The sequence below is a fragment of the Chiloscyllium punctatum genome, chromosome 32, assembly GCF_047496795.1.
Source record: "Chiloscyllium punctatum isolate Juve2018m chromosome 32, sChiPun1.3, whole genome shotgun sequence".
Classification (NCBI taxonomy): domain Eukaryota; kingdom Metazoa; phylum Chordata; class Chondrichthyes; order Orectolobiformes; family Hemiscylliidae; genus Chiloscyllium; species Chiloscyllium punctatum.
The window spans coordinates 53,117,384-53,129,469 of NC_092770.1; the positions used below are offsets into that span (position 1 = coordinate 53,117,384).

General features: G+C 40.5%; 1 protein-coding gene across 6 annotated transcripts in view; it reads left to right on the forward strand.

Moving 5' to 3' along the window:
- LOC140458181 (uncharacterized) overlaps nucleotides 1–8,030 on the forward strand; it is a 70,537-nt gene extending 62,507 nt beyond the window's left edge. For all 6 annotated transcript variants that reach the window (XM_072552391.1, XM_072552388.1, XM_072552394.1 and 3 more), the window contains one exon: nucleotides 5,422–8,030. In XM_072552391.1, coding sequence (XP_072408492.1) covers nucleotides 5,422–5,573 — 152 coding nt within the window. In that variant the 3' untranslated portion in view covers nucleotides 5,574–8,030. The remainder of the gene's footprint in view (nucleotides 1–5,421) is intronic.
- The last annotated feature ends 4,056 nt before the right edge of the window (nucleotides 8,031–12,086 follow it).

A 12,086-nucleotide genomic window follows, 5' to 3' on the forward strand; every position in this document is an offset into this window, starting at 1 on the left:
TAGTCACAGGTGAGGTGCCGGAAGACTGGAGGTTGGCAAATGTGGTGCCACTGTTTTAAGAAGGGCTGTAAAGACAAGCCAGTGAACTATAGACCAGTGAACCTGACCTCTGTAGTGGGCAAGTTGTTGGAGGCAATCCTGAGGGACAGGATGTACATGTATTTGGAAAGGCAAGTTCTGATTCGGGATAGTCAGCATGGCTTTGTGCATGGGAAATCATGTCTCACAAACTTGATTGAGTTTTTTGAAGAAGTAACAAGAAGATTGAGGGCAGAGTAGTAGATGTGATCGAAATGGACTTCAGTAAGGCGTTCGACAAGGTTCCCCATGGGAGATTGATTAGCAAGGTTAGATCTCATGGAATACAGGAAGAACTAGCCATTTGGATACAGAACTGGCTCAAAGGTAGAAGACAGAGGGTGGTGGTTGAGGGTTGTTTTTCAGACTGGAGGCCTGTGACTAGTGGAATGCCACAAGGATCAGTGCTGGGCCCTCTACTTTTTGTCATTTATATAAATGATTTGGATGAGAGCATAAGAGGTACAGTTAGTAAGCTTGCAGATGACACCAAAATTGGAGGTGTAGTGGACAGCGAAGAGGGTTACCTCGGATTACAACAGGATCTGGACCAGATGGGCCAATGGGCTGAGAAGTGGCAGATGGAGTTTAATTCAGATAAATGTGAGGTGCTGCATTTTGGGAAAGCAAATCTTAGCAGGATTTATACACTGAATGGCAAGGTCCTAGGGAGTGTTGCTGATCAGAGACCTTGGAGTGCAGGTTCATAGTCCCTTGAAACTGGAGTTGGAGGTAGATAGGATAGTGAAAGAAGGCATTTGGTATGCTTTCCTTTTCTTGGTCAGAGTATTGAGTACAGGAGTTGGGAGGTCATGTTGTGGCTGTCCAGGATATTGGTTAGGCCACTGCTGGAATATTGCATGCAGTTCTGGTCTCCTTCCCATCAGAAAGATGTTGTGAAACCTGAAAGGGTTCAGAAAAGATTTACAAGGATGTTGCCAGGGCTGGAGGATCTGAGTTACAGGGAGAGGCTGAACAGGCTGGGCTGTTTTCCCTGGAGCGTCGGAGGCTGAGGGGTGACCTTATAGAGGTTTACAAAATTATGAGGGGCATGGATAGGATAAATAGTCTTTTCCCTGGGGTCGGGGTTTCCAGAACTAGAGGGCATAGGTTTAGGGTGAGAGGGAAAAGATATAAAAGAGACGCTGAGGGTGGTACATCTATGGGATGAACTGCCAGAGGATGTGGTGGCGGCTGTACAATTGCAAGATTTAAGAGGCATTTGGATGGGTATATGAATAGGAAGGGTTTGGAGGGATATGGGCCGGGTGCTGGCAGGTGGGACTAGATTGGGTTGGGATATCTGGTTGGCATGGACAGGTTGGACCGAAGGGTCTGTTTCCATGCTGTACATCTCTATGACTCTAATAGAATCATAGAGCCCAGTAAAAGGCCCTTCAGCATAATTGTGTCCCTGCTGGTCAAAACCAATCACCTTAAATATTGCCATTTTCCAGCATTTGGCCCACAGCCTTTTATACCTTCCATCTCCAATGCATATCCAAGTACTACTAAAATGTACTTAACACCCTTACAGGCAGTGAGTTCCAGATTCCTGATACCCTTCATGAAAAAGTTATTTCCCCTCATACCCTGTAAACCTTTTGTCCTTGGCTTAAATCTATGCCCCTCATAAATGTATGCATCTCCGTCATATCTTCTCTCCTCCTCCTCCTCCTCCTCCTCCTCCTCCTCCTCCTCCTCCTCCTCTCCCCCCCCCCCCCCCCCCCCCCCCCTCCACCTCCCTTAGTCTCCTCTGCTCTGAAAAGCAAACCTGGTGTGTCCGATGTCTGTTCATAACTCAAATGCTCCATTCTGGGCGATCTAGGCTGCAGAAATGAGAAACTAATATCTGTAAGATTAGGTTAATTCAGAAAATAATCTATTATTAACTTTACTCTGTAATAGCCCTTCTATTTCGTGAAAGATGTCATGAAAGTAGTGCATTAGCTGAAGAAATCCCTAGGGTTCGCTGGCTAAGGTTGATTGTTGGACAGTGAAGTGGGAAACCACGTGCCTGAGTTACATTACTTTTGTCAACATCTACCTCAAGGCAAAGGTTTAAAAATCAGGGAGATGATAGGCGATCATGAGCAGAATCCAGAGATATTTGAAATGCTTGAGTTGTGCAACTGCAAAAATAACTGATTTGTGAAGAGATGACAATCCAGTGACATAACTGAGGCTGAGCTAGTGTGATAGTCTGAGTAATTATGTAAAGGACACTGCCACTCTCTGCTGTCGGATATCAAACCCAGATGGTCTTGACTTTATGCACCAATTTAGAGGCGCAATGACTTAGTAGTCAAATTCGCATGGATTGTTAAATATGTGCTGATACCTATGATCTTTGTTTGTGAAGAGCTTACATCTGTGTGCCTGTAACAAATTCTTCTAAGGTGTTTCACCAGATATTATAAACCAAAGTTAGGCACCAAGATGCATTGGGCTATGTTAGGACAAATGATTAGAAGCTTATTTAGAAAATTGGGTTTTAAGGAGGATCTTGAAAGGAAATGGGATTGAGTCAGGGTTTTTGGGGGATGGAATTAAAGCCTGGACAACTGAGGGCATGACCACTGATAAGAGAGCATCTAAAATCTCTGACCAGAATGAGATGAGGCTTGTACAGCTACAGTTGATTTGGAAATGGAGGTAGGTGTGACCACTAAAGCGATTGAGAATAATTGGATAATCATTTGAGAAATTTAAAATTTGAGGCACTGCTTAATTGGGAGCTGAAAATGTGTTGCTGGAAAAGCGCAGCAGGTCAGGCAGCATCCAAGGAACAGGAGAATCGACGTTTCAGGCATCAGCCCTTCACTGCTTAATTGGGAACCAACATGAGTGACCGGACAAAAGTGTGATAGTTGAGTGAAACTAATATGAAAAGGAAAAGGGGAGCAGGACTGTGGATGGTCTCCAGTTTATGAATAATGCTAGTATAGGAGCCTGAGTGCATTCAAATAGTGGTCTTGAAGTAATCAAGGCATGAATGAGGGTTTCAGCATCAGTTGACCTAGACTAGTTATGGAGATAGAAACTGTTGGTTTGGTGATGGTTTGGAGTTTTGATTGGAAACTCAGCTTGGGGCCAAATCTGACAGTGTGCATTTACTGTGTGATTTTAACCACAGGCAGTGGTCAGGGAGAGGGATAAAGTCAATGACCAAGAAATGGTGTGTGGAGCAGACACCGAAGGTGACAGCTACAATGTTTAATTAGATGACATTTCTGGCCTTCCCAGACAGGCTGTCAGAAACAGTCTGAGAATTTTTGAAATAGTGGGAAAACGTGAAGTTCATTTTGAAAGAGAGAACAAGAGAGGGGAGAGTATAAAATGGAGAAAATCTGCAGAAAACTACCAACACAAAGGGACTTGGGGCTTTGTGCATGAAATGCAGTAAACTAGTGCACAGATGCAGCAGATAATCAGGAAGGCAAATGGTATGTTGAGGTATAAGGGTAGGGAGGTCTTACTGCAATTGCATAAAGTGCTGGTGAGACTACATCTGGAGTACTTAGCAGTTTAGGTCCCCTTATTTAAGAAAAGACATTTCATTGGAGGCAGTTAAGAGAAGGATCACGAAGATGATCTCTGTAGAGGTCTTATGCGCAAAAGTTAAACTAATTGCGACTCATTCTCATTCTTCTGAACTTCAGTGTGTAGTGATCCTATTGAAACATATAGGAATTTTAAGGGACTTGACAGTAAATATTAAGAGGCTGTTACCCCTCGTGGGAGAGTCTAGGAACAGGCGACATAGTCTCTGAATAAAAGGGTACCAATTTAAGTCTGAGATAATAATGAGGAATTTCTTCTCTGTGTGGGTCAAAGAGTATTTGGACCTCCTTGTTACAGAGAGTTGTGGGGCAGAGGCCTTGGCTGTGTTTGAGCCTGAGAGATTCTTGATGAATCAGGGCATCAAGGTTTACAAGGGACATGCCGGAAAGGGAATGTGAGGAATGTCAGGTCAACCATCCTTAAAGTATAATGGAGTGGGCTCAAGGGATTGAACAGTCTTTTGTTCCTGCCTTTGGTTAGTTAAGGTGGAGCAGGGTATCATTCCTGTACATGTGACACATGATTGTATGCTGTTGATTGATGCCATCAAGAGGCTGTATGTCCTCATACTGCCTGCAGGACTGGAGGGTGTGAGGGGAGTATCAGTTGTGGAAGATCAAGTAGGATGCAGAGACAAAGTTTACCTTTGACGCAATCAAATAAGATTTTAATTTGTGATTTTTGAACATTTTTGGTATATTTGCAATGGTGAACACTGGAGGGTATTCATTGGGAGGTGCTATGCACTCAGATTTAAGAGGAAAGAGAGACTGCAAATGGGATTATAGTTTACAGGGTTGGTGGGATTGAGAATTGATTTTCTTTGTGAAGAATATTATGATGGTGGCATAGTTTGAAGTGCAAAGACGAGGACCTGTGAAAGAGGTCACTGGATAACCTGCCACCGTGAGAATTGAAGGAGCAGGAAGTGAATCTTTGTCAGGGTGAAGGAGAAAGGGCATGGGGATGGTGTTAGAGAAAACCTACAGTTTGGACAGAGGGGAGAAATTGAGTATATGCCCTGGTGAACTAGGATAAGGAAGGAAAGCAACAGAAACAGCTGATCGGGTTATGCCCCAATGAAATTTCCTCCTTGGTCGTCTTTTTTTGTTGTTGAAGATGGTGGAATAGGAATTAAAGGCAGGAATGCTGGAAACTATTTCTTAGTACCTAGTGATTAAACATTGCAAAGATGTATCTACAATTCTTTCACCTATCAACAAATAGAATTCATGTTCCTTATTCACTCCGATCAAGACTTTTCATTCCTCTGGTCTTCTGACTTCAGGCCTGGATACCACTGATTTCAAATCAAACTGTGCTCCTTTTTCCCCATGATACTGAGGGGAAATGCACTGAAACTCTTCCTTCCTGATCTGAAAACCCATTTGTGCACACTGGTCACATGCAGGATTAGCAATAGCTGTAACTGTCCTGATCTGTTTTGAACCATCAGCAGTTGTTTTGTGGAGTATTTTGCTGTGAAGTATTTTTGTCAATCCTGAGGATGTGGAAGGACCTATGTAAAAGCAAGTTATTTTCATGTGTAAATGTTTATATGAGCAACAAAATCAGGAATTGCTGGAAAATCTTAGGTCTGGCAGCATCTGTGGAGAGAAATCAGATTTTCTGAGTGACCCTTCCTCAGATGAAGTTAACATCTGTACAACCACTTGAATTGTCATTTAAGGAAAGAACAGATTAAGAAAAATAACTTTTTGGATGAGCTTGATGTATTTTACTTCCTTTGGGTGCTAACAATTTGTATTTTTTTGACAGATGCCAAACTTCTATCCAACTACAATTGTCATGTTATGGTCAGGGATAAAACCTACTCTTCATCGGGAGAATGTGCTGTACTTGTTAATCTAGTACCTGTTTCTGGAAAGTTCTGCAAAACTAAGGCGAAAAGAAGATCCAAATCTCAATAATTGCGTAATGAAGATTTTGTCCTTTTACTGGCAACCTTTTTAATATTGACCCTTTTTTAAAAAGCAATATGTACCATTTATTTGTATGAATTACACTGGTGCTTTTTTTTTGGTCTTTTGTAACAATTCCCTCCAATCTTACTAATGGCACGGAAATTGAAAGGATTTGTGCACAAGGTTTGATTGTTAATTTGTTTTGATTCCAAGTTTAATATGATCGGATGCTTCATTGAAAGGTTCTGTTGGATTTAAGTTGTTGTATGCGGTTCCCTTTGGAACGATTAGTTTGATATTAGATTTGGTCAGAAGCTGTGATATTGACTGACTTGAGTACCTCAGTTGAATTGTGCATGGTGCTCAATTTCACTATATACGTCTCACCAATTTTCAGATACTAAGTATTGAACAAAGTGCCACTGTGAACAAAGAAATAAGTTACTGGGTAAAAGTTTCTTGTGATAAGTCCAGAATGTATTATGATTTTATACACTGGTAAATTTGCTTTACTGTTTACAAAGGCATTTTTCATATTTAACTGTATAACTTTTACCTCCGTTTTCTACTGTGCAAGTTACGTTTTGAATGATGTTTGACAGTGATAGAAATTAACTATTGTTTAGTTTGTGGTTAGTTCCTTTTATTTAGATTGTTAAAATTGTACATTATTAAAAAGTATTGACAAAGTTCAAATCAATTTCTAACTTTACTGTGAAATGGTTGCAGTATGCTGGAGATTTGGAGGAATTTTCAATTTGATTTTGAAGTGCTCTTTTTTTATACAACCAACATTTCTGAAAGCATTGTAACTATTATAAGTCTAACACTAAGCTTTCAAATCAACTTTGTGTTAATGTCTTGAAGGTTATTTTCTTAAGGTTGACTGTTTTAATATAATGGCAGTAAGAATGAGGTTTGATGTCAAGATAGTTCTTTGAATAAGCCACAATTCTGTATAAATTTAATCCTATGTTAAGTGCTCTGCAGTATTGTTCCATCCATCTGTCAGCCTTGCAAACAACCTTTGTTAAAAGATCTCCTTTAATAATAGAATATTGGAGACAGATGGTTAATTTTTGCACATTAACTGTTAACTCATTTATGCTAAATCTTCAGTTTGAGTTGCTCCTCTCTAATTCAAATTAGTCTAAATTCTCCCAATGAATACAATAGATAGCAACCTGCTTTTTCTCTGACACTTCAGTTATCTCAGTTGGCTGGACACTTGGCTTTCAATACAAAGTAATGCTAATAACATGGCTTCAATTCCTACAGTGTGTGTCGTCACCATAAACATAAACACCAACCCTTTATCCGCTGTACTCTTATTTGCTAGTCATTTTTCTTCTGTCCGGCTTGCTCGAGATACTTAAGGCTGGAAGCAATTATCAAATTGCATTAAAGAATCCTGACCACCTGAATGTGATTCAAAATCGCACTTTATCCTTGACTGAGTTTAATTTGTCAGCCTGGTGTTCAAACTGCAACAGAGAGCTGATTACAAGAGAGCTATTTCATGTGTTGGGAGCTGGGAGTATTCTCTTGCACTTGATGAACACAGAGACAACATTCTGTTGCCTAACTTTTGGCAGGACAGGTTATAGTTGCAACACAATATCTGGATCAGAGTTTAACTATTAGTAATAGTGAGCCATAAATCGGCCATTGGTATTTGAGCTACAAATGAAACTGCCTTCGTATTCTGCCATTGCACTGACTAATTCCAAGGTAAGCTGCTGATCAGAATTTTAAACAGTTTAATAACTTTACTGGGCCCAGTATCAAGCAGCAAGTTGCAAAACTGTCCTATGTTAGATTTTACTTTGGTCAGCATTTGCTAAATAATCGTATCACAAAGTGTGCAAAGAATTGTACTGACAATAGAGTCAGTTGGGTGCACAGAATGGAGTTGAAAGTTACATTAAAACACAGGATCCTGTTCCTTTCCAATAAAAAGAAAAGGTATATAAACAGCACCTGTTCACACTCCACAAAATTGGCATCGCATCTCTAGTTCATTGATCAAAGCATTGCTTTTAGAAATCAGTTGATCTGCTTGGCATATAACTGTCAATCATCACCTAACTGGTGAATTTTCTATAGCAGTGCTTCTAACAGTCAGCTGATGTCTACTTCCTAAAGTGTGGTGCCCATTTCTGCTGAGAATATTTCAAATAGGTTCTAACTAAGGTTTTGTGTAACTGCAGCATAGCTTCTGCATCCTTGTACTCCAATCCTCGAGATTTGAAGGTCAGCATTCCATTAGCTTTCTTGACTATTTTCTGTATGTGTTTTGTGATATTTTAAAAATCTATGCACCGACCTCCTGAGACTCTTTAATATTCACTATGTTTAACTTCATGCCATTGAGAAAGTACACTGATCTATCTTTTGTTTTAATCCAAAATTAATAACTTCACACTTGCTTACATTAAAATCCATCTGCCACAGTTTTGCCTATTCAAGCAGTCTATCTTTGTAATTTTTGTGCTACCATATGTATAATGCTGCATAACTTCGCGATGATCTAAGTTTAATAAATGATGTGAATAATTGAGGCCCGAACACACATTATTGTGTGACACCACTGATACACATTATCCCTACTTTGTCACCTGCCACTCAGCCAATTTCCCAGCCATGTCCGTAATTTGCCTTCAGTTCCGTAGACATCAGTAGTCATTCCTCTGATTTAAGGTCCAGAAACTATGCTGAGCACACTCTAGAAACAAAAACAGAAATTGCTGGAAAAGCTCAGCAGATCTGGTAGTATCTGTGGAGAGAAATCAGAGTTAATGGTTCAGGTTGAGTGACCCTTCCTCCGAGCTGAACCTGAAGTGTTAACTCTGGTTTCTCTTCACAGCTGCTGCCAGACCTGCTGAGCTTTTCCAGCAATTTGTTTGTTTCTGGTTTACAATTACACTCCAGAAATTCTCTACCTTGTTAACAGGTGCTTGTCTGTCTCTCCAACCTATTTTAAAATTAAAATTCCCCATTAGCATTACTATGGCTTTGTTGCACATTGCCTAATTTCTGCATTAAATAGGAATTGGCTATTTGCACTTTCTTCATCCTAAGTTACAGCTAATTAGGGGCTTTATTTTGGAGTCATTATTAATTACCAAATTAATTGAAGTTAAACCATGCCACGTACCACAGTGGGATTTGCACCCATGTCCCTGGAGCATTAACCAGTGTCCCTAGATTAACTCAGTGACAGTGCCACTACACTACCACTGCTTGACTGTACAGCATTTTCTTTGAGTATTAATGGTAGGTATCTGTACCTTCATTCTCAGAATAATGTGTGCAATTTTCTATTACTACCTTTTAAACCAGCAGTTTGCTTGGTTTCCAGATCAGGGCCCATAAAAACTAGCTCATGTTGTATCGGTGCTTTATTCTGTTAAATCATGTAAATACATTGCAAGTATGGCTGCTGTAAATCGATCAAAAGACTTTTCAAGTGGAAAGTCAAATACTACAGCCTAGGTACATTTGTAAAAGCATACTTTGGCAGGAAATAGTTAGCCGGAAACATACAGGATTAGATTTCTATTAAACTTGTCTTTGCTCAGTTCCTCTTGATCACTGGACTCTTGCAAATAAAATATAGAAACTAAGAAAAATGAGAGATTCTGTTGCTGCATTACATTGACCTGCAATTGGAACCCTTGAAAACTTAAGCATTTGGAGATTGGCCATGATATGGAGGTGCTGTGTGACTTAATGGCATTTGGAGATTGTGGAAGATGCCATGGAGGATGACCTCTAAACCAGCTGAACTGCCACATTAGGGTTAGTCTCCTATCTTCACTCGGTTAATTACATCTGTCTTCTAAGAGTAGTTAGGATCCCAGCAATTGTATGTGGTTATTCTACCAGAGTGAATTAGAAAGATGTATTTATTCATCAAAAAGTAGATGAGCTCTCCACTGAGAACTCATCCCAGTTATTTCTTAATGTTTAAGTGGTTAATCTTTGCAGCTCTAACACATCCTTTTATTTTCTTCCCCCCCTTGTCTTACTGGCGGAAGGCCTTTTATTGTGGCAAAGATAAACATCCGTGACAAATTTCAAATGGAGTTCCTGGAAAGCTAGAGATTGATTTGAGAGGGGAATAATCTCAGGCGACTGACTGTGGAGTTTGTACATTCTCCCAGTTTCTGCATGGGTTTCCTCTGGGTGCTCCAGTTTCCTCCCACAGTCCAAAAATGTGCAGGTTAGGTGAATTGGCCATGCTAAATTACCCGTAGTGTTTGGTGAAGGGGTAAATGTAGGGGAATGGGTCTGGGTGGGTTGCGCTTCGGCTGGTCGGTGTGGCCTTGTTGGGCCGAAGGGCCTGTTTACACACTGTAATGTAATCTAATCTTTACGTACTCCCAGGTCTCACTGGAGGAGTATGCTGGAAATCAGGAAGCTAAAGGTTTTTATCAAAATATTCAAAGTTCCCAGTTTCTGTCTTTTGTATGCCAATATCTGGGTTCTGTTTTTGAACAAGAATTACTACTACAAATTAGCAGACTCTAGCTGTGAGCTGTTAACATCAACTCCACGAGTTAGTACTCTAACCCCCTGAAACAGACAACAATCGTTGGTGTTTTGGATGGAGGGCAGAACTGGAAATGTAATTCAATGGCCCCTAGCCAGAGAGTCCACTGCAATGATCCTTTTTGCATTTTAGGAATTGTTATTCTTTAAGTTCTATTCTCCATGTACTTCTCACTTGTATGAGAACAATGGATTTGCAATTATAGAATCGCTGCCTTATTAGCTTTTTTTTAAAAAAAGCTTACAACAGCTGGTGAGGAAACACAAATTGACTTTCTTTCAGTTCCAGTATTTTCTACTGCAGAGAGAGATGCATCTCCTTTTCCAGATGTCCAAAAAACACATTGGCTCCTGGGTAGCTGAAAGTGTGAACAATCACATTTGTTGACAGGCTAATGACCTTTGTCATTTACAATGGTTCTGGAGTGGTGACCTAATCAGCTACTTGCTGATGGCTGAATTTCACTTTGTACATATCCTGCTGTTGGCAGTCTGTTTGAAACTAACTTCTTCACTGAACAAAGCAGCAATGGGGAAAAAAAAAACCCACTTGTAATGGGTTTTGGTAACTTGCTTTCAGAAGTGCAGCAATCCCTTCCACAATCCTTGGTTTTAAAACAGGCCTTTTCACATTTCACCCTCAATGCATACTGTCTTTATAACACTGTACATTTAATGTAAATATTATTAAAGATAAATGTGTCGTAATGACTATCATTCTATATAAAGGTGGTAAAAACAATGACTGCAGATGCTGGAAAGCAAATACTGGATTAGTGGTGCTGGCAGAGCACAGCAGTTCAGGTAGCATCCAACGCGCAGCGAAATCGACGTTTCGGGCAAAAGCCCTTCATCAGGAATAAAGGCAGTGAGCCTGAAGCATAGAGAGATAAGCTAGAGGAGGGTGGGGGTGGGGAGAAAGCATGGAGTGCAATAGGTGAGTGGGGGAGGGGATGAAGATGATAGGTCAAGGAGGAGAGGGTGGAGTGGATAGGTGGAAAAGGAGATAGGCAGGTCGGACAAGTCAAGGAGATAGTGCTGAGCTGGACGTTTGAAACTAGGATGAGGTGGGGGAAGGGGAAATGAGGAACCCCAGGGCATCAATGTGGACTTCAACAGCTTCCTCATTAATATGCATCCACCTATCATACCACCAAACATGAATAAACTAAATACTGGAAAGACTCTATATGGATGTCTGTGCATGCTCCTAAGTAATTCCATCTTGGATACCTGATACCAACATCTCAGGGCACACTCCATGGGCAGTGACAGCACACACCCTACATCCACCGATCTTGGCATCAGACACTTGTTAGACTCTCAACATCATCATACCACACTGCCATACTTCCAGTTCACCTCTGTATGATGAAGCTGCACCCTGGGTGAACTAACAACTAGCATTCTGCTGCTGCAGCAAGGCCACTTTACAGGTAGGGACCGTTGTCAGGCTTACGGATTGGACCAAGTTGTATCACAGGGCTGCTTTTTTGATCTCTTAGCATTCACTCACTTCGAGCTTACCTGGATACGCACAGCATCCCTACAATACTGTGCCTTTTTGCTCTTTTATTTCCATCTTAAATTTATCTGCTGACCCTCCTCCCACTACCAAAAAGGTCACAGCATTCTAAGCCATTTTGAAAATTCAATCAATGCAATAAACTTCACTACAATACCCTTGTACTATGCTTAAAACTTTCATGTAACAGTTTCTTCTGAAAGAGATGCAGCTCTCTTAAATTCAATGAAATCCTGGTCAAGAACTTCCACTTTATTTGATCTCTGTTGATGGTGTATCTGGACAAGTCAGATCCTAGGATGAAACTTAGCTTGGATAGATCATTTTGTTTTTCTTTAGTTAATACATGGCACTGAATCACTGAGATATATTCACGCAACCCTGTAGACTTTCTTTAACAACAGAACGGAAGTCTATTACATAAGAGGAAATTAAAATCA